The 21,113-nt window shown below is 24.3% G+C and overlaps 9 protein-coding genes across 9 annotated transcripts; 6 read left to right on the top strand and 3 right to left on the bottom strand.

Moving 5' to 3' along the window:
* Window position 1: 1 nt before the first annotated feature.
* EHI_147520 (uncharacterized protein) lies at window positions 2–781 on the bottom strand (the record flags this gene model as incomplete). Its single annotated transcript, XM_649434.1, has 1 exon — window positions 2–781. One exon carries the CDS (start codon window positions 779–781, stop codon window positions 2–4), a length of 780 nt encoding a protein of 259 aa, XP_654526.1.
* A 254-nt stretch (window positions 782–1,035) lies between these two features.
* On the top strand, window positions 1,036–3,390 carry EHI_147510 (sodium/sulfate symporter, putative; the record flags this gene model as incomplete). The annotated part of the gene is made up of 1 exon (XM_649435.1): window positions 1,036–3,390. The coding sequence occupies one exon, from the start codon at window positions 1,036–1,038 to the stop codon at window positions 3,388–3,390; it is 2,355 nt and encodes a 784-aa protein (XP_654527.1).
* Window positions 3,391–3,639: 249 nt separating this feature from the next.
* Window positions 3,640–4,554, top strand: EHI_147500 (Serine/threonine-protein phosphatase ppe1, putative; the record flags this gene model as incomplete). Its single annotated transcript, XM_649436.1, has 1 exon — window positions 3,640–4,554. The coding sequence occupies one exon, from the start codon at window positions 3,640–3,642 to the stop codon at window positions 4,552–4,554; it is 915 nt and encodes a 304-aa protein (XP_654528.1).
* A 126-nt stretch (window positions 4,555–4,680) lies between these two features.
* EHI_147490 (pre-mRNA splicing factor, putative) lies at window positions 4,681–6,042 on the top strand (the record flags this gene model as incomplete). The annotated part of the gene is made up of 1 exon (XM_649437.1): window positions 4,681–6,042. The coding sequence occupies one exon, from the start codon at window positions 4,681–4,683 to the stop codon at window positions 6,040–6,042; it is 1,362 nt and encodes a 453-aa protein (XP_654529.1).
* Window positions 6,043–6,082: 40 nt separating this feature from the next.
* On the bottom strand, window positions 6,083–6,788 carry EHI_147480 (uncharacterized protein; the record flags this gene model as incomplete). The annotated part of the gene is made up of 4 exons (XM_649438.1): window positions 6,083–6,198; window positions 6,259–6,378; window positions 6,436–6,598; window positions 6,654–6,788. 4 exons carry the CDS (start codon window positions 6,786–6,788, stop codon window positions 6,083–6,085), a joined length of 534 nt encoding a protein of 177 aa, XP_654530.1.
* An 865-nt stretch (window positions 6,789–7,653) lies between these two features.
* EHI_147470 (ubiquitin-conjugating enzyme family protein) lies at window positions 7,654–8,142 on the top strand (the record flags this gene model as incomplete). Its single annotated transcript, XM_649439.1, has 1 exon — window positions 7,654–8,142. The coding sequence occupies one exon, from the start codon at window positions 7,654–7,656 to the stop codon at window positions 8,140–8,142; it is 489 nt and encodes a 162-aa protein (XP_654531.1).
* A 138-nt stretch (window positions 8,143–8,280) lies between these two features.
* EHI_147460 (protein kinase, putative) lies at window positions 8,281–10,907 on the top strand (the record flags this gene model as incomplete). The annotated part of the gene is made up of 3 exons (XM_649440.2): window positions 8,281–8,347; window positions 8,410–8,462; window positions 8,706–10,907. The coding sequence occupies 3 exons, from the start codon at window positions 8,281–8,283 to the stop codon at window positions 10,905–10,907; spliced, it is 2,322 nt and encodes a 773-aa protein (XP_654532.2).
* Window positions 10,908–11,036: 129 nt separating this feature from the next.
* EHI_147450 (vacuolar sorting protein 26, putative) lies at window positions 11,037–12,311 on the bottom strand (the record flags this gene model as incomplete). The annotated part of the gene is made up of 3 exons (XM_649441.1): window positions 11,037–11,953; window positions 12,030–12,243; window positions 12,309–12,311. 3 exons carry the CDS (start codon window positions 12,309–12,311, stop codon window positions 11,037–11,039), a joined length of 1,134 nt encoding a protein of 377 aa, XP_654533.1.
* Window positions 12,312–12,646: 335 nt separating this feature from the next.
* EHI_147440 (uncharacterized protein) lies at window positions 12,647–19,894 on the top strand (the record flags this gene model as incomplete). Its single annotated transcript, XM_649442.1, has 1 exon — window positions 12,647–19,894. The coding sequence occupies one exon, from the start codon at window positions 12,647–12,649 to the stop codon at window positions 19,892–19,894; it is 7,248 nt and encodes a 2,415-aa protein (XP_654534.1).
* Between the last annotated feature and the right edge of the window lie 1,219 nt (window positions 19,895–21,113).

Genomic DNA, 21,113 nt, shown 5'->3' with positions numbered 1-21,113 from the left:
ACTAAATCAAATTTGAGTTGTCATTATCATTATCTGATTCTGTTGTATTATAAATTGATAATGGTCGATTAACATGATGTTGTTTATCAGAAAAATTATTTAAAAGAATTGTTTCTTCATTTATATCAGTTTGGTTCGTAGTAAGATAATTTGAAATAATATCATCAGGATTTTCTGTTTCTTCATCTTGTTGAGTAATAATTCTATGAGAAATATATGAAATAAATAAATGTGAAAGAGACACAATAATTTCTACAATATTTAGTACTAATGCAATTGAAAGAACATTATGAAATGATACTCCAATAGTTGATGAACATGTTCTATCAGCACGAATTGCTGCTAATGATTTACAAGTCATTGTGTTGATTGAGAACCAACCACAACATGAATATTGAGATTCAATTAAAGAAAGATGATGAGATGAATCATTAATTTTATTAAATTGATGAAGAGAAACGATGAGAATAATACTATTTGTTAATGATATTAACAATCTAACAAATAACATAAAATAATGAAATGGCATTGATGTTGGAATATTATGTGTTGAATGTAATATTTGAATTAAAGAAGATAATATAATAATTATTGCTTGTAAAAATGAACAAGTAACAATGGTAGTTAATGATTGTACATGTGGTAATGAATTATATTGAACATGAAAAATTGTAACATGAAGAGAAAATAAAAAAAAGGCAATTCCAATACAAAGAGTAATAATGTCATGAATTTTTTTAATTGAAAATTGATATATTAATCCAGCAATTTGAACTTTCATCTTTTAATTTTTAACTTTCAAGATAAATAAAAAGATTTAACATAAAAATTATTTCAATCAAAAAAAAAAAAAAAAGAAAAACATAATATAAAAATATTTGTTTTTCTTTACAATTTTTTTTTAATGAATTTTCTTTATTCTATTTAAAAAGATACATAAAATGGACATTTTGATTATTCAAAAAATGTAATTTTCCTTAGAAATTGAAAATTGGAGGAACTGATATTCCAACTTGAATAGTTCAAATCTTATTCATGAGCGAAAATCATCTTTCTATTTCCCTTCATGAAACAAATGAATCTATCCATTCAAGACAAAACGAAAAATTAGAATCATATCAAAGTCAACAAGAAAAAGATTCACGATCAGAATCAGATGATAGTTTACCAGCTCCAAAAACACAAGCAAGTAATACATCAAAAAGTGAAGAACAAATTGAAATGGAAAAATTAAAGTTTACAGAAAAAGATATTACTGGTCCAAATCAAAGAAGTGATAATACTTCACCAATTGATTTTGGAAGATTAGTTCATCCAGCATTATTATCAGCTTCATTTGGAAATTCACCAGTTCCAAGAAAAAAAAGTCCAGGAGAAGAAACAACTGAATTAATAGATAAAAAACAAATGGTTAAAAGTTATTTTAAAAAAGGATTTTCAAAATTATTTTTACCACTTGGATTTAGTGGAATATTAAGTATTATATTTATTGTTATGTATTGTTGTGATTGGAAAGATAATTATCCAGGTCAATTTTCAGCTAAAACAGCTATATTTTTATTTGTATTTATTATTATGATGTTTATATTATTATTAGAAATATGGCATGCAGGTATTGTTTTAATGACAGGTGTTGCTGTTTTATTATATTGTAATGTTATTTCTACTTCACAAGCATTTTCAGGATTTTCAGATTCAGGAACAATGACTGTTTTATGTGTTTGTATTATTTCAGATGCAATTAATAGAACTGGAGGACTTGCTTTAATATGTAGTTATATTCTTCCTAATAAAGAACAAAAATGGATTTGGCCAACAGCAATTCGATTTGTTCCATTATTTGCATGTGCAAGTGTATTTTTAAATAATACTCCAATAGTTGCAATGGGAATTTCTATTATTCTTGGATTATCTAAAACTACTAAAATTCCAGCATCTAAATTATTAATGCCAATGCAAGTTGCTGTTTGTGTAGGTGGAATGTGTTCATTAATTGGAACATCACCAAATATGGTTGCTAAAGGATTAATTGATTCAGCAATTAATGGATTAAATAAACAAGGAGTAATTCATATTGATTATGTAATGTCATTATTTGAAGTAGGATATGTTGGATTTCCATTAGCTTTAATAGCATGTATTTATCTTGTTTTTTCAAATAAATTTTTACTTCCATCACATGTTAAAACAGAAGTTAAACAACAACTTCATACATTTATTGTTCCAATTAATGTTGTTGAACGATCTCCATTAGTTGGTAAAGAAATTATGAAAACTGATTTAGGAAGATTATCAGGTGTTGCACTTCCACAAATTTTAAGAGGAAATAAAATAATTGAACCAAATAGTGAATTACAAGTTGGAGATACATTATTTTATGTTTGTGAACCATCATTATTAATTGAATTAATGAATATTAGAGGAATTAAATTTGAAGACCCAACAGCTTGTAATATATTAAAACATACTTCAACAGAAGATTTAAGTCTTTATGAAATATCATTTACTGAAAATTCTGAATTTAATCAAAGGAATTTCCCAACTTATTTTGAAGATTGTAGATTTGGAATTTTAGGTATTTCAAATGATGATAAAAATTTTAATGCAGTAAAAGAACAACCATTATATTTTATGCCTGTTACTTCAAATTCAAGTTATCTTATTATTACTGAAACTTCATTTACTCGTTCTGAAATTTATCCAAGTCCTTTTAGAATTGCATATGAATTACCTATTAAATTACCTTATCATTATCCTTTATGGAAAGCAATGATTGCTATTACTTCATTATTAATTCCAATTATCTTAGATGTTTGTGGATTTTATAAAATTATTCAATTCTCATTTTTATCTGTTGCTGCTTTAGTATTAACTGGTGTTTTAACAGTTAAACAAGTATATAATGCTGTTAGTGTATCTTTAGTTTGTACTTTAGGTGCTTCTTTTGGTTTATCAGCTGCTATGCAAAATACAAATACTGGATATTTAATTGCAATGACTTTAATTAAATTATTAACTCCATTAGGAAGAATTGGAATTCTTTTTGGAATTGGAATTCCTACAATGGTTTTAACTCAAGTTTTAAGTAATAATGCTACTATTGCTGTTATGTTCCCTGTTGTTTGGTCTGCTTATCTTGGAAGTGATCCAACTGGATTAACAAGAGGAAATGATATTGGTTTAAGAAGTGCAATGGTTACTATGATGATTTGCGCTAATTCTTGCTTCTTTTTACCTTTTGGATATCAAACTAATTTAATGGTAATGAAAGATGGTGGATATAAAGTTAAACATTATATGATTTATGGTATATTTTTATCACTTCTTTATGTCATCGGAAGTGCTCTTCTTTCATACTTCATTTTTGAAAAGGCTTTAGACCCCATTTAATCCTTATCAATTCATATCTTTTAATTTAATTTTATTTTCAGTTTTTTTTTTGTTACATCAAAATTTAGTTATTAATTAAATTTTAAAAACTTCATCCTAAAAATAAATTGTTATAACAAATAACAAAAATAAAGTATATTAATAGATAATAAAGGACTGAACAAAACAAAAAAGGACAGAAAAAATAAAAAAAAAACCCTAAAAGAAAAACAAAAAGAAAAAAAAACTTAAAAAAGAAATATTTAAGATATGGACTATCAGAAATGCTTAGATATTGTAAAAAGTGGTAAATACCTTCCTGAAAATGATTTTAAAAAATTGTGCAATGCTGTTAAATCTATTCTAATTGAAGAATCTAATGTACAACCAATTCAAACACCAGTTATTGTTTGTGGAGATATTCATGGACAATTCTATGACTTAATGAAATTATTTTCTATTGGAGGTTCATTACCAGAAAATTCATATATATTCTTAGGTGATTATGTTGATAGAGGAAGTTATTCAATTGAAGTATTTACTTTATTAATGTTATACAAAGTAATGTATCCTACTCGTATTGCTTTAATGAGAGGTAATCATGAAAGTAGACAAGTTACTCAAGTTTATGGTTTTTATGAAGAATGTATTAAGAAATATGGAACTGCTAATTCATGGAGGTGGTGTACTGAAGTATTTGATTATTTAAATATTGCCGCTTTAATTGATGGTAAAATTTTTTGTGTTCATGGAGGTCTTTCACCAGAAATTAGAACTATTGATCATATTAGAGTTGTTGTAAAAAGAAATCAAGAAATTCCACATGAAGGTGCATTTTGTGATTTAATGTGGTCAGACCCAGATGAAAATGTTGAAGGAATGAAACCATCAATGAGAGGTGCTGGATATGTTTTTGGTGCAAAACCAGTTGAAGAATTTAATCATATTAATAATATTGATTTAATTGCTCGTGCTCATCAAGTGGTACAAGAAGGTTATAAGTATCATTTTGATAATAAATTGGTTACTGTATGGTCTGCACCAAATTATTGTGGTAGATGTGGTAATGTTGCTTGTATTATGAGAGTTGGAAATGATTTAAAACAAGATTTTACCATTTTCGATGCTGTTCCTGAATCAGAAAAACCAGTTCCACCAAGAACAACACCATCTTTCTTTGTGTAACCGATTAGTTATTCCATTAAAATTTTTTTTAGTTTTTTATTTTTATAACAAATAATTTTATTTGTTTTTATTTTATTTTTTTCATTTTTTGATGAACTAATGAATTGATTAATTAATTGTTATTTAATGGAAGAAAATACAAATAATATTGTTGACGATTTTTTAGAGGATTTTCTTTCAGGAAGTGAAGAAATTGGAGAAGAAACATTTAATGAAGATAATAATCAACTTAAACCAAAAAGTATTGAACAAATTATGAAATTAGAACAATGGAATGAAATTATTCAACAAATAGAGAAATATAAAGAACAACAAGGAGATGAAATAAAAAAAATAAATGAAGAAGATCCACAATATCAATTGGTTATTCAAATACCAGAAATGTTATTACAAATATCTAATGATGAACAAATATTATATAATCATATTAAAGATATTTATTCTAAACAATTTCCAGAATTAGAACAACTTGTTACGAATAAAGTTGAATATTGTCTTACTGTTAAAACTATTCAAAGAGAAACTGATTTAACAAAAATTGATCTTTCTTCTTTTCTTTCACCAGCAATAATTATGGGAATTATTACTGCATCAACTAATTCAAATAAATATCAAATAACAGAAAATGAAATGAATGAAATTATTAATGAATGTGATGTATTAATTCAATTACAACAAATTTCACAAATTATTGTAGAATATCTTGAAAGTCAAGTTATTTTTCTTGCACCAAATTTAACTGCAATTATTGGAAGTGAAATAGCAGCTAAATTAATTAGTGCAGCAGGTGGTATTTCTTCATTGGCAAGATTACCATCAAATATAATTGAAGTACTTGGACAAAAAAAAATAACTTTAAGTGGATTTTCAAGTAGTCATCATACACCACATACTGGATTTATTTATGAATCAGAATTAATTCAAAAACTTCCTCCTGATGTTAGAAAAAAAGCAAATCGTTATTTAGCAGGAAAAGTTACATTAGCAGCAAGAGCAGATTCATGTAGAAATGATACTGGTTCAATTGATGGAACATGTGGAAAAAAATTATATGAAGATGTAATAAAACGATTTGATTATTTATTACAACCACCTCCTTTAAAAAAGAAAAAAGCTATTATTCCACCAGACCAAATGAAACGTAAAAGTCATAGAGGTGGAAGAAGAGTAAGAAGAATAAGAGAAATGTATGGAATGACTGAAATAAGAAAAAATATGAATAGAATGAAATTTGGAGAACAAGAACAAGAAATTAATGGAGTAGGTTATGGTGAAGTTAAAGGAATTCAATTACAAGGAGAAAATAGAAGAATATTAAAACATAAAAAAATAGAGACAAAAGGAATTAAAACTAGTTTAAGTGGTTTTAGAACAGGAATTCAAACTACAATTGGAAATAATAATGGTGGTGCTACAACTTCAGTTAATATTTCTGGTGGAGGAATTATTATTAGTGATCCATTAAATTTAAAAAAGAAAATGAATTGATTGATTTTAATTAATAAAAAATGGAAATTATAATTTTTTTTTATTTTGGTTTTAATAAATCAGTATTATCATCTAAATAAATTCGATTTAATACTCCTTGTTCAATAAATGAATCTTTTCCATAATTATTAACACAAATTGATGTATATAACATTGCTATTTATTATTATTTTTATTTATTTTTTATAATTTATTTATAATTTATTTTACACAAACTGTTTTTATCTTCTAATTTATAATATAATGTTTTAGTTATTCGTTCATCTTTTTTTATACATTCTAATATAATTGTCATCCATTTCCCATTAATTTTTCCAATTCCAACTTCACTATAATCTTTTTTATTTTAATTTTTTATTTTTATTTTAAATAATTTTTAAAATATATTCAAACCATCTGATCGAAATTCAAAATCTGAATCATCTCCTTCATTTTTACCAAATACTTCCATTACCATTGTTGGATAATTTTGTTTATTAACTGTTTCTGGATCATCTGTTGTTGTCCATCTATAAAATCTACGATAATCATTTGTTAATACTTCTACATTAACTATCTTTTTGTGTTATTTTTTATTTTGTTTTTTATTTTAAGGAGTAAAAATTACAAACATCTATTATAACATTTTTCGCTTCTTTCTCTGGAAATCCTTTTTGATAATTAAATGTACGTTCATTTAATTTCCATGTCCCAACAATTAAATTACAAAATTCAACTATTTCTTTTGATACTTTTCTTCCTTCCATTTCTTCAATTTCCTTTTTTTTAGTTCTTTCTCTTGTAATTTGTTTTAAATAACATTTTATTCTTTCTTATTATTTTTATTTCTTCTTTTTGTTTTATTTTTTTAACCCTATTTCTATTTTTATATTTTAATAAAAAAAATTAATTACTTTAACAATGTTTTATTCATCATTTTTAATACTATTTACTCTAATATCTTTATTTAATTAAATCTATAACTAATATAATATTGAATATAAATAAAATAATACGTAGTAGATAAAAGAAAATCAATTTTTTGTTAATGATGTAATAGTAATGAATATAATACTATAATTAAAGTCATTTATATGAAGAATTTATTTCAATAGAATAAAAATTACTCAATAATTTTATCATATAGATTTTTATGTAAGAATTATTTAGTAATATTTTAAAAAAAAAGTATTAATAATAAACAATTTATTTCATTAAAACACTTCAAAAATAATTTAAAGTTAATATATTCTTTTAACTCTCATATATTCTTCTAAATATTGAAATTTTTTTTAAATAAAATAAAAAGTAATTATTAAATTATTCTTTTGAAATACAATTAAATAAACTAAAACTCTATTATTTGTAACAGAATAAATAAGTTTAAGAGTTTTTAAAGTGAAATACGTTATAAGTAAAATAAGAATGATATTTTCATTTCAAAGAAATAAATAAATGAAGAAGAATAAAATTAAAATAAATAGTTAATAATAAAGAGGATGAATGAAATAAATTGAAATGATGAGTAAAAGAAAAGATAATGCACAGAGTCTCATAATGAAGTTTTAAATAAAATAGAAAAATAGAAAAAGAAAAACCCTTAGCATCTTATAAGATTATTTAAATAAAATAATGAGTGGATTAGCAATTCAACGATTAACTGAAGAAAGAAGATTATGGAGAAGAGAACACCCACCAGGATTTATAGCAAGACCAAGAACAACAAAAGAAGGAACACCTGATTTATTAACATGGGATTGTGGAATTCCTGGAGCAAAAGGAACAGAATGGGAAGGTGGAATTTATCCACTCACAATGGAATTTACTGAAGAATATCCAACACGACCACCAAAATGTAGATTTCCAAAAGGTTTTTATCACCCAAATATTTATCCATCAGGAACAGTTTGTTTATCAATTTTAAATGAAGAACAAGATTGGAGACCTTCTATTTCAGTTAAACAAATATTATTAGGAATTCAAGAATTATTAAATACACCAAATACTTTATCACCTGCACAACCTGATGCATTTAAAGATATTACAAATAATAAAGAGTTATATCATTCAAAAGTTCAAAAACAACGAATTCAATATGATCAGGAGAAGTTCACACTTTAAAAAAAAAAAAACACATTGTTAGCAATTGAATTATTTTTTCGTTATTTTATTTTTTTTTTTGTTTTTCAAAATATTAGAAAAAAAAATTAAAAAAAAATTAATTAAAAAAAAAAACTTAAAAAGAGAAGTTTTACTTCAATGAGCATCACACGAAAAAGTCTTACAGAAGGTAAAGGACCTATCAATCGTATTATTCGTGTTGAAAGTTTGTTTAATAAAAAAAAACAATTAAAAAAAAAAGGAATAAAATAAAATTAAAAAATATAGTTATTTCTGGTGAAAATTTATTTCCCGTAGCAATGACATCAGGAGAGTCGTATGTTTGTTAAATAAAATTTAATAAAAATTTAATAAAAATTAAAAAAAAAGAAGAAAAATCAATTTTTTAGGTTTCAGTAAATGTAGGAGATAAAAGTGGAAAAATGAGAGTTAGTAGAAAAACAACAAATAATTATTTCCATAGTCCAGAAAATAGAATTGAATTTAGAAATGTTTCACCTTCAACAAAAGAAATTATATTTGAATTTCATGATCATGAAAAAAGAAAATCAGCAAAAAATTAGGGAAAAAGAATAAATATTAATCAATTACTTCCATTTAATACAAATCATATTAAATCATTTGAATTAGAACCTATTGAAGAAAAAGTATCATTACATTCAGAAATATCTACACCAGTTACTGGAATTGTTTCACCTGAAAATATAATAGTTCCAAGTACACAAATATCACAAACAAATATAACAAATTCTATGACATTATTAAGATTAGAAAAAACACAACAATTTACAACAATTTCAGCACCATTACCATCTTCAACTCCAATTAAAATGACACCAATGAAAAAAAAAATGAGTCCATCAAAATTAGCAACAAAAATATCAAGTGAATATCAATGTCATCGTATTATTCAACCAGATCCATTAATGAAAAGAATTTCAAAACCAAAAATTACAGTTTCATTATATTTATTTCCAGAAGTTGATCCAAAAACAGAAAAATCATATAAAACACTTCCATTACATAGTGCAGTTGAAAGATCAGATTTATATAAAATATTAACATTACTTGAAAGTGGAAAAGTTGATGTAAATGCACAAGATGAACAAGGAAATACAGCACTTCATATTGCTAGTTATGAATCATATAATGAACATATTATATTAGCATTATTAAAAAATGCACCAACTATTGATGTAAATAAAGAAAATTTAGATAAAAATACACCATTTCATTTCTTTTGTAAAAATTTTTCAAATCCAAATTGTCAAGAAGCAATGGAATTATTTTTTAGACATGGAGTTAATTTAGAAGCACAAAATAAAAATTTAGAAACAGCACTTCATACAGTTGTTAGAAATAATTCAATTAGAATGTTATTAGTTAGTAAATTATTAGAAAGAGGAGTTGATGTAAATGCTGCAACAAATAGACAATCAACTGCATTACATTATGCAATTCATAATGAAAGAACAGATTTATTATCAATTTTATTAGAACATAAAGCAAAATTAGATCTTCCAGATGATCATGGACAAACACCATTTATGTTAGCTAAAACAAAATCAGAAAGATATTTTAAAACAGTAAATGATTTTAAAGAATTAATTGATTATCTCATTGAGATTAAAGCATCAGATAATGCAATTGCTATGTTAGTTAAAAATAAAATGTTTAAATATAAATTAAGAAATCAAACACCTAAAACTCTTGAAAAAATTGGAATTTTATCATCAGTTGAACGTATTGCATTAATTCAAAAATTTAAATTATTACCAAATGTTCCTGAAGTAAAAGAAATAACAGAAAATGAAAATGAACAAGAAGAAAGAAAAAAATTACTTGAATTAATTGAACAAGGTAAATTTGTAATTGAACCAAAAGAAATAGAATTTCTTGCAAATATTGGTTCAGGAGCATCAGGAATTGTTTATACTGCAAAATATAAAAATGTTACTGTTGCTGTTAAAACATTAAAAGCTACAAATATGGAAGAAGTTAAAGAATTTCAACAAGAATATGGAGTATTAAGTAAATTACAACATGAAAATATTGTTAGATTTTATGGTGTTATTGTAAAAAAACAATTTTCAATGGTAATGGAATATTGTTCTAAAGGAAGTTTATATGATATTATTTCTAAAAAAGAAAATTCAATTACTTGGGAAACTGTTTTTGATTATGCTGAACAAATTGCATTAGGAATGGATTATCTTCATTCAAGAACTCCACAAATATTACATAGAGATTTAAAATCTTTAAATATTTTAGTAACAATGGAAACTATTCAAGAAAATGGAAATTCAATTGAAATAGAACGTTTAAAAATTTGTGATTTTGGATTATCTCGTTTTGATTCTGAAATAACTACTTCTACAAAAGATAGAGGTACTTATGCTTATTGTGCTCCTGAAGTTTATTATAATCAACGATATACTACTCAATCTGATGTTTATAGTTATGGAATTATTTTATGGGAATTAATTTATAGAGTTATTTATCAAAAATATCAACGTCCTTTTCAAGAATTCCCTGAACTTACTATGGACCTTCAAATTATTATTCAATCTGCTACTTGTGATCTTAGACCAACTATTCCTCCTTCTACTCCTCAAAAAATGGCAACTTTAATTAGACAATGTGTTATGAAAGAACAAGAAAATAGACCTAAATCTGGAATGATTTTAACTGCTTTACAAGAAATGAAAAAAGATTTTAAATCAAATCCTCAATTATGGAACGCTTCAATTATTCAACAAAATTAAATATTTTGAAAAAAAAAAAAATTTAAAAATTTAAAAAATTTTTGTTGTCAGTTCAATTTATTTACTTTCATTTTCAATTTCTTTTTTGTTTTGTTTTTTGTTTTAATAATTCTTTTTAATAATTTGAAATTACCAATCAAATTCTACTTTTTTTATTAAACAAGCATCACTTTTTAATTTTTCTTCTGCTTCTTTTAAATCATGAAGAGAATCAATTTCTTCAACATTATTAAATTCATCAATTGATTGTTTAATTAATGGTGTTTCACCAAAATCTTGAGGTATAATTTCTTCAAATTTATCCATTTCATCTAACCATTCTAACATTCCATTCATTTTTTCATCAAAAAGTATTTTTGTTTGTTCTTCTTTTAAAATATTAATTGGAATTTCAGTTTTAGGATTAGAATTTTCAGTTTTAGAATTAGAAGTATCTTTTAAATGTATATTAATAATTAAAAAATATTGAAGAGAAAATCCTTCAATTGTTTTAAATGAAGGACTTAATTTTTCAGTTGGTAAAATTAAATTAAAAGGAATTATTTCATCACTTTCTGGAACACCTTTTAAAACTTCAATTTCAATAATTTTTTTAGATAATTCTTTAGTTATTTTTTCAGTTGAAAATATTTCTTTTTTAATTAATTCTAAATTAATTGAAGTAAAAATATCTGAAGAATAATTTTTAGAAGTAACAACTTTTAATAATCCATGAATAATATCATTTACTTCATATGTAATTGATTCAACTGCAAAATGCATTAAAATTGGTCTTGTTAATGTTGTTTCAAATGATTTTTTAATTCTATGAGGTGATTTATTAATAACTCCAATTTCTATTTCTTTAATTATTTTTGAAAATCTTTGAATTGTACATTTAATTATATATCTTATTCTTCCAATACTTCCATAATAACTATTATATTTCTTTTCTATTTTTCCAAATGTAAATGGATATGTTGTTATTCCTTCTGATAATGTATTTGTTCCACAAATATCAATACAATTTCTTAAAAATTCTTTTTGTATTTTTGATGAATCATTTTCTATTTTAATTTAATTTCATTTTTTTTTTTTTTAAATTATTTTAATTTTTGTTAAATTAAATTGTTTTTTACAAACCAATTATTCCAAGTAATTCCATTTTAATTCCATTATGTTCACATTTTTTATTTTCACATTGTATTTCTATTGTTCCAAAAACAGTATCTTTTTCAGTATAAATTGGAATAAATATTTTCTCTTTATTTTCTGTTTGAAATATTGTTTTTTTTCTATGATTTTCATCTAATTGAATATTAACATTAACTGTTGGTCCTCCAAATCCAAAGAAACTCTATTTGTAATTAATTTTTATTTTAATCGTTTCAATTTTTTTTTTTTGAAATTATTGTTTCAAACCATTTTTTTTTCAAAATATACTATTTTTTGAGTTTTATTTTTTTTAAGTTCTTTTTATTTTTTTTATTTTTTTTTTTCCATTTTAATAACAAAAAAAAATAATTATTAAATAATTATAAATAACAAAGATTTGAATTAATCAAAAGGGTGATTTAATTATAAATAACAATGAATAATATTAATATTAATGAAATATAGTTTTTTCGGTTTTCTCTTTTCGTGTTTCAAAACATAAAATTAAAATATTTGGGTTTTATTTTGTTTTGTATTTGAACGTTTAGTATTTTCTTTCCTTGGATTTTAGGATGAAAACTTTCAAATCAGTTAACACTAAATTGATGGACAGCCATCAAGAAGAATTACAACTGAAAATAGCGGAAATATTAGAAATTACACCAGATGGAAAAGATATTAATCAAACAGAAACAACTAAGCATCAAACTCCTCTTATTATTAAAGGGTTATCCAATAAAAAACCAACAACAGAAAATGTTGAGACAAATTTATTATTTGACTCATTAGATACTGAAGGAAGAGATTTGATTGATATTTATCAAATCAGAAAATATCTCGAGTTATCATCAGTCGAAAAGAAACCAATTTATTTGTTAGAAAAAGATATTCGACAATACTTAAATGAAATGACATCATTATCAAAACCATATTGTGTTAAAAGGAGTGAATTTGAACTATTTCTTAAATATATTAAGGATCGTCAAAATGATTTAAATGAATTACAACAACCTTGTTCATTATTAAAGGCTTATTCTAAATTTTATTCTAAATTCCAAATACTTAAAGAGAGTGATGAAAAACCACCTCATTTAATTCAAATAAAACGTGAAGATTTACCAAGTGAACTTGATAAATATCATAATCTTGTCTGTCGTGTTTTATTTAAACAACCAAAATGGTTAAATACTAATAAACAATGGAATGGAATTATTCCTAATGATTATTTTAATTCAAAAAGATTTGAAAATACTATTTCACAAAGATTACCAGTTCCATTACTTAGAAGAAGAAATGTTTCACAAGAACGTCCAGAATTATTATTTGAATTATTTAATCCATTATATCAATATAAAGACCCTGCAATTAGTCTTGCTGGTATTCGTCCAATAAATGAATTAACAACAGAATTACCTAAATTACATGCTGTTCGACTTAAATCTATTTCATTTGGAGGAGAAGATGCACCAGAACCATTAAGATTTATTCTTAGTGTTTATGATTCAAATTCAAGAGAAAAGATTACTGAAGATCTTGTGATTGAGAAAATGGAGAGAGTACATTTGATGTATTTTTTAAAAGGACAAATTAAAGGAAGTGATATAATTTTAGTAGTTCGAGTATTAAGAAAATCAGGGGATGATATAGTACAAGCAAGAGAATTATATGCTAAAGGATTTGAAGATAAAAAAGGAAAGAAAAAAATGATAGAAAGAAAATATGGAAATTATTGGCAACAATTAATGATTGGATTTGTTTCATTAAAAGGAGAATTAGAAAAGAAAAATGGAAATTTGCCAGTTCAATTTTATAAAATAGAAACAGATAATGAAAATATATGGGATGTTTATCAAAGTCAATTTAAAGGAAAAAAACAAATAGAAAGTGCTAAAGCACAATTTGAATTTAGTGAATTTGATTCTGATATTCAATTAATTAATGGAAAATATAAATTTGGAAAGAAAAATGAAGGAGATAGTGCAATTGTATTAGATAATTTATTAATGATAAAACAAACAGAAGATTTATTATATGATTATTATAACAGATTATATATTTATCCATTAGAAATTTCATTTGGGAAAGAAAAAAAAAGAAATCCAATGGTTGTTAGTGTACAATTAATGAATAATGGAAAACCAGTTAAATCATTTTATAAAATTGATAAAATTTCATTTGAAGATAATAATATTAGTTCATTAAGTGGAAGTAAACAAATACAATTTAATGATGAATTTAAATTAGAATTACCATTTCCATTAAATGAAAATTATCAACTTATTTTTAATGTTCAAGAAATTCATGAAGGAAATTCAATAAAAAAAGAATTATTTGGTATTGTAAAATTATATGAAAATGGACATATTGCAATTCAACCAGGAAAACTTACATTACAATTAGCTTCAAGTATTGAACAAGCAATGAAATATGATGAAGAAAATAAAAAAAGTTTAACAGTATTTTTTAATCTTTATTCAACAGTTTATCCAAGTAGTCCAATAGCACATGATGCAATTAATAAATTAGTTAATGGTAAAATTGATAATACATTTAATCAAATACCATTAATTGATATTATTCATTTTTTACCTCATATTCTAACATCTTTTTTAGAAAGTAAAATGGTACCAAATAAAGATGTTTTATTTATATTAATGAAAACAATTTGTGGACATTGTAATTCATCAGAAAAAAGAAATCAAACAGTTGAAACATATATTACTCACTATTGTTCATTTGAAACACAAGAAATTGCACTTAATTTAATTAAAACATGTAATTTAATATATAAATTTGATGAAATATCTCCACAAACAGAAATATTTAAACATTGTTGGTTAGTATTAGAATTATTAAGAAAATCTATTCAACAAACTGGTGCTGATGAAAATTTTTGGTCAAATGCAATAAATTTTATTAAAACATTTGGAGATACTATTAGAGGACATGTAATTAAAAAAGAAATTTTAGGTATGGAAGAAGGAAATGCACATATGTCATATTTTATAAGAACTCTTATTGAAATGGGATATAAAGCAGAAGGAATGAAATTAATGGAGGAATATCTTAATCATTTAACTTGGCCTTATGACCAACTTAAAAGAGGAAAAAAATTAGAATATAATTCTCCAGAAATGGTTGCACTTGAAATGATTAAAACACAATTTTTAGCAGTTTTTGAAGGAAGTTTAAATTTATATGAAGCATCTAATCCAGGAAATGTAGATGTTAGTGATATTGTTATGTTAGATGATTTATTATGGACTCGTCATTTTCCTATTGCATTTTTAATGAGACAACATATGTTATTATTAGGAAGAAGTGAAGAAATAAATAGAATTTCATTATATTTAATGGTTGGACTTGTGTCTAGACTTGATTTAGATGCTAATTTACAAGGACAACAAAAAGAATTTACAGCTGCAATGTTTTTACCTTTTGTTATGCAATTCTTAGAAAATTTTGAAAATTTTGCAAAATGGAAATTTGTACCATTCATTAAACAACAGGAAGGAAATAAAAATCAACAACAACAAAGAAGAAGTTTATCATTTAAATTAGGAGAAATTTCTGGAATAATAAATAGTCAACTTGTTGGATCTTCTTCACAAACATTTTGTGGTAATAATGGAACACCAATTCAAAATGTAAGTGATATGGAAATGTTAGGATTATTATATGTTTGGGTATTAAAAAATTTAAATAAAGAAATGTTAAAAGAATGGATAGAAAATGAAGTTCCAAGTAGATTAGAGACATTAATTAAAATAATGACAAGGTTTTGTTTATTATATAGTTACTTTCCATTACAAGAAACAATTGATGTATATGAAGAAATTGATAGAAATATTAAATTAATTGTAAATGGATTAAAAGAACATATGTATTATATGGCTCCAATGCCAAAATTTCCTGGAATGGATTTTGGTGATTTAATAGGAAATGTTCCAGAACAAAAATTTGAAATACCTGTTATTCGATCATTACGACCTATGAGAACTGATGATAGTTCACATAATAAATTACATAAAGTATTAAGTACTGAAGTAGTTAAAGTATGTCTTGATATGTTTAGTATTATTTTTGATAGTTTATTAAAACAAGAATCTTTTGAACAATTAGAATATTTAAAAGGAATTATAGCAACAAAATTATTTGAAGAACATGTTGTAAATGATGATGTTTTTGTATTTGTTAAAAATTTATTAATGAATTATAGAACTAATATATTTTCTGGAAGTGAAGATTTTTCAGTAAAATTATTAAGCTCACTTATTAAATTATTTCAATCAAACTCAGCTCAGTTAAGAGGAAGAGGAGTTGAATTATTATATCTTTATATTAAAAATAATTTTATTGAAACAAATACTATATCAAGAAGTATTTCATTAATGGCTACTGCTGTTGTTGAGGCTGGTGATATTGCTGAAGATAGGTTTAATGCATCTGTTGAAGCACTTGATACAACACATATTGCTGATGTTGAAAATACTACGTTATCAGTTAATCAAATTAAAAAAAATTTACTTGTTCCTAATATTAATTCATTAAAAGCAAGAAAAACAATTATTAGAACAGAGTCATTAGGAGATATTGAAGCATTTGTTATTTTACTTAAACAAATGATTGAATTAAGAATACATCATCTTAAAATATTAAAAGAATTACCATCAACTCCGGTTAATGGATATTCAAAAATGATAGAAGAAATATTAGAAAAACCATTTTTTATTACTCAAGAAATGGTTGAAGTTGTTGAAGAAATAATGAAAAAATATAGTGATTTAAATGTTAGTGAACAAGTAAATAAAACAGTTGATATCATGAGAAGTAAATGGAATGAAATGAAAAGTTTAGAAATAGAAATGGTTGGTATTTCTCAAACAAATAAAATAACTGAAAATGAAGTTAATGAACTTTGTATTAAAGTTAGAGATCAATGTGCAAAAGGAATAATATGGGCATTACTTACTATTAAAGGAGTTATTCAAAATGAACCTGATTTAAATAAAAACTATATCATTAGTCAATGTAAAACTGAAATTTGTAATAAAGAATCAGAAGAACTTATTCAACAATATAAAACTTCTTTAAAAATTATTGAAAGTAATCCATTATTCCCTGTAGGAATTAATGAATTTAATGAAATTATTAATGGAGCAAATCATGTTCAAATAAAATATTCTGAAATGATTAAAAAAATAATTGATAATAAAAAGAAATACCAAATTCAAGAACAAGAAATAAATCATGAAAATGCTTCAAATATTCAAATATTAAAAGAAACACTTGAAGAAATTATTTTTGGATTAGATGAAAGTACTACTGGGATATGTTCTGATCAATTAAAAGAATTAACTGTTCCTCAAGTAACTGAACGTGATAAATCATTAAAAGGTACTTTTTGTATTCCTTTTGAATTTTTTGAAGATGTTCTTCCATTAATTATTACTACATTAAGTAAAGTTGAAAAAATTATTGAAAAAGCTTGTAACAATCAACAACGTCTTGAAAAAGCTGAAGAATGGTTTAAGTTAGAAAGGTCATATATCACTGATTGTTTAATGCTTAAAGAACAAATTAAAACTATTAAATATGTTGCTCAAATTCCTATTCATGAAAATGGAGCTGTTACACCTTTTATGTGTGAACTTGCACAAATTATTAAAGAAGATGGAACAAAACTTTCATCAACATTTGAAAATTTAACATTGAGAAGAAAACGATTAAATGCAATTTTAAGTGAAGAAAGATTATCTCAAACAAAAACATTAGGAAGAAGAAAAACTACAAGAAAATCATTAATGATTCAAGATAGACAAATGAAATTAATAAATGCTGCAAACGAAGAAGAAGAAAAAATAAATGTTTGTGGTTGTGTTGAAGGAGAAAATCAAATTATTGGAAAAATGATGGATGAGATGGAAAAAGAAATTAAAAGAGTTGAAAAAAAAGCTGTTGTTATTACTGAAAAATGGATACTTGTTGATGAAAAAGAAAAAGGAAAAATTGAATTAAGAAAAGAAGCTATTGAATTATGGAATCAATACAAAAGTCAAGGAAGAGGAAGTTGGAATGAATTAAAGAAACTTTTAAATGAAGAAATAGATGAAGTTATTGATTATGATAATTCTGTTGAATTATATGAAGAGGAAGATGAATCAAAACCACCCATTTCATTATCTCCATTAACAAGAGGACAAAGTGAAATTAGTTTAACACCTAATTCTCAAAAACATGAAAATAATACTTCTTCTAAATGTTCAGTTAATAAAAGAAGTTCAACGTCTGGATTTGTAACTGTTGAAGATTTGGTTGTAGGAAGAGAACGACAAAACACAAAAATTTCTAAACAAGTAAAAAAACAATATCATAAATCAAAAAGTACAATTGCTATTAGTGGTCCTGTTACAGAAATGGCAGTTGTACAAGACTTTATTGATGAAAAGTGTCAATTTGTTGAAGATGCATTCATTGATGTTAATTTGTATAGACTGTCTCAATACAAATCAGTCATGAGAAAATTACAGAAAGATATTACTCAAATTCTTGTTAAATTAAATGATCTAAAGAAAATTAAAGAATCTACTCGTGATCCAGATGCTTATTGTGATAGATCTTTCACTTTTGCACATGGATATCTTGATACTCCAAGACTCCATTTGAAATGGTTTGAAAAGATTGCTGAAGAACAAAGTGTTAGACAACATTATGTTGAAGCTGGACTTTGTGAAATTCATATGATTTGTTTTATTGCTTCTTTCTTAGAAGGAGGGGAAGCTTTTAATTCATTAAATAAAATTACAGACATAGGAGATTTAATGAAAAATAAACGAGGAGAAGAAGTTGAAGGTTGTACAGAACAAGTTCTTTTTAATCATGTAAATTTAGCATATAAATATTTCAGCATTAAAAAGATTTGTGACTTAGCTGAAGCATTACTTCTTGCTGTTATTGAATATTTAAATAAAAGAAAAGAATATAAAAGACTTGATGAATATCATAAAAAATTAACAGTTATCTATTCTATGAAAGATAAACATGAAGAAGGTCAAAAACACTTCTATTTAGTTGGTTTTTATGGAAACACATTTGACAAATTAAATGAAAAAGAATTTATTTATCAAACACATGAAACATATGATGCTTTTTCTCAAGAAATTAAAGCCATTGTTCCTATTGGAAGAAAGAATGAAGTTCAAGAATTAAAAGAAGGTCAATGTGCAGTTGGATTACCATTAGAAGAAATTTATATTAGAATTACTGAAGTTCATCCAGTCTTTGAAAATGATAATGATTTCACTACAAATACTTTTGCTTATGAATTTTTAAGAAAAGAAGGAAATGGTGGTATTGATGAAACGTCTAAAAGAAGAATTATTTATTGTACTAAACAACCACTTCCTTCAGTTTTAAGAAGACAACAGATAGAGTCTAAACTAAAAGATAGTTATTTATCTCCAATAGAAACTTGTATGGATAATATTGATATTCTAACTGAAAAACTCCAAAATGCTTGTGTCTATCCAATAACAGAAGAATTAACAACTTCTTTAAAACAATTACTTTTAGGTGAAAATGGTCCATCTAAAATAGTTGATGTTTTCTTAATTCAAAAAGTTGATAATTTTGTACCAGATCAAATCATGGAATTATGGGAATTAATAACAAATATGATGAAGTGCATTGCAACAGCTCTACCAATACATCTTAGAAACTTCCCAAATAATCCATTCTATGGTCAATTTATTACGGCTTTTAATAATTTAGAGAAAATAATTCTTTCAATCACTCCAAAAATTGAGTCTATTACTCAAAATATTCAAGACCAATCTAATGACGATTTGATGTAATTTTCATTCTTTTTATTATCTGTTTTATTGTTTTAGATGATATTTTCTTTTCTGAGTCTTTGTCAATAAGTCTACTCTAATTATCATTCTTTGTGGAAGTAAAATTATTTATATTCATTTTCGCTTTATCCTAACACAAAAATGCAACTCTCTTTTTGATAATATCATAGTTACAGTCATACCAGAATTACTGAAGTTTCGTTTGATAATATTACAAACACCTTAATCAGAACCAATTTTTCTTTTTCTTTAATGAAAAAGATTTATTCATTTACATTACATTTGTTTTAAATCCATATAACTAAATCATTATTTCTAATTGAGTTTATTCAATAAAAACAATAACATATTAATCATATCATCATTCTTAATAAATTACTTCATTTGTATTTCTAATTAAAAATACATTTTACTCGTTATTGTTTCTTTGCTCATAATTTTCTTCATTTGGTATAAAATTTATTGATTTGATTATACATTAATATCATACCTAATTAAATGTTTTTATCATGGTTTCTTGTAGTATTTTCATTAATCCTACAATCATTTGTTTGTTATAATTTTAGTACTTTTATTTAATCTGATTTTACATATATTTTTATAACTATTCGATATTGTACAATTGTTAATTCACAACACACTACTTATTTTTCTATTCTTATTGTGTTATACATAACAATGTTAAACTCAAAAACAAAAGAAATACTGTTATTTAGAAATGAAACACAATAACACTGAATGGATTAATTGTCATAATAATGACATTGATGAGGATGAAGAAGAAGAAATGATCAGTAGAGCACAAGACTACTATTTTGAGGCACGATATGATGATGCAATGGAAATATTGAACAATATAGAAAAAAAAGATGGAGCAATTTATCAAATGATTGTGATGTGTTATTGTGAGAAGAAGGAATATCAAAAAGCATTTGAAAGTTCAAGAAAATGGAGATGTATTGCTAAACGAGACACAGCATTACAGAGCAGAAAAGCATTAATGAACACATCATATTTATGTGATGAGAAAGAGACTATGAGAGAGGTGAGTGATAAAATGATACAATGGAATGAGGGATTGATTGATGTAATGTTGTTAAGACTAGACATGTTTCCTGATGAGAAAGACACCATCATTGCTACAATTGAAAATAAAATTAAGACAAATGAAGTGAAAGAAGAAGAAGTGAAAATACTTTCAGAAATGGTAAGAGTGCTC

The sequence above is a fragment of the Entamoeba histolytica genome, genomic scaffold (assembly GCF_000208925.1).
Source record: "Entamoeba histolytica HM-1:IMSS scf_1104750518537 genomic scaffold, whole genome shotgun sequence".
Lineage (NCBI taxonomy): Eukaryota > Evosea > Mastigamoebida > Endamoebidae > Entamoeba > Entamoeba histolytica.
The sequence above is the reverse complement of the archived record's forward strand: the minus strand, read 5'-3'. Positions and strand labels throughout refer to the sequence as shown.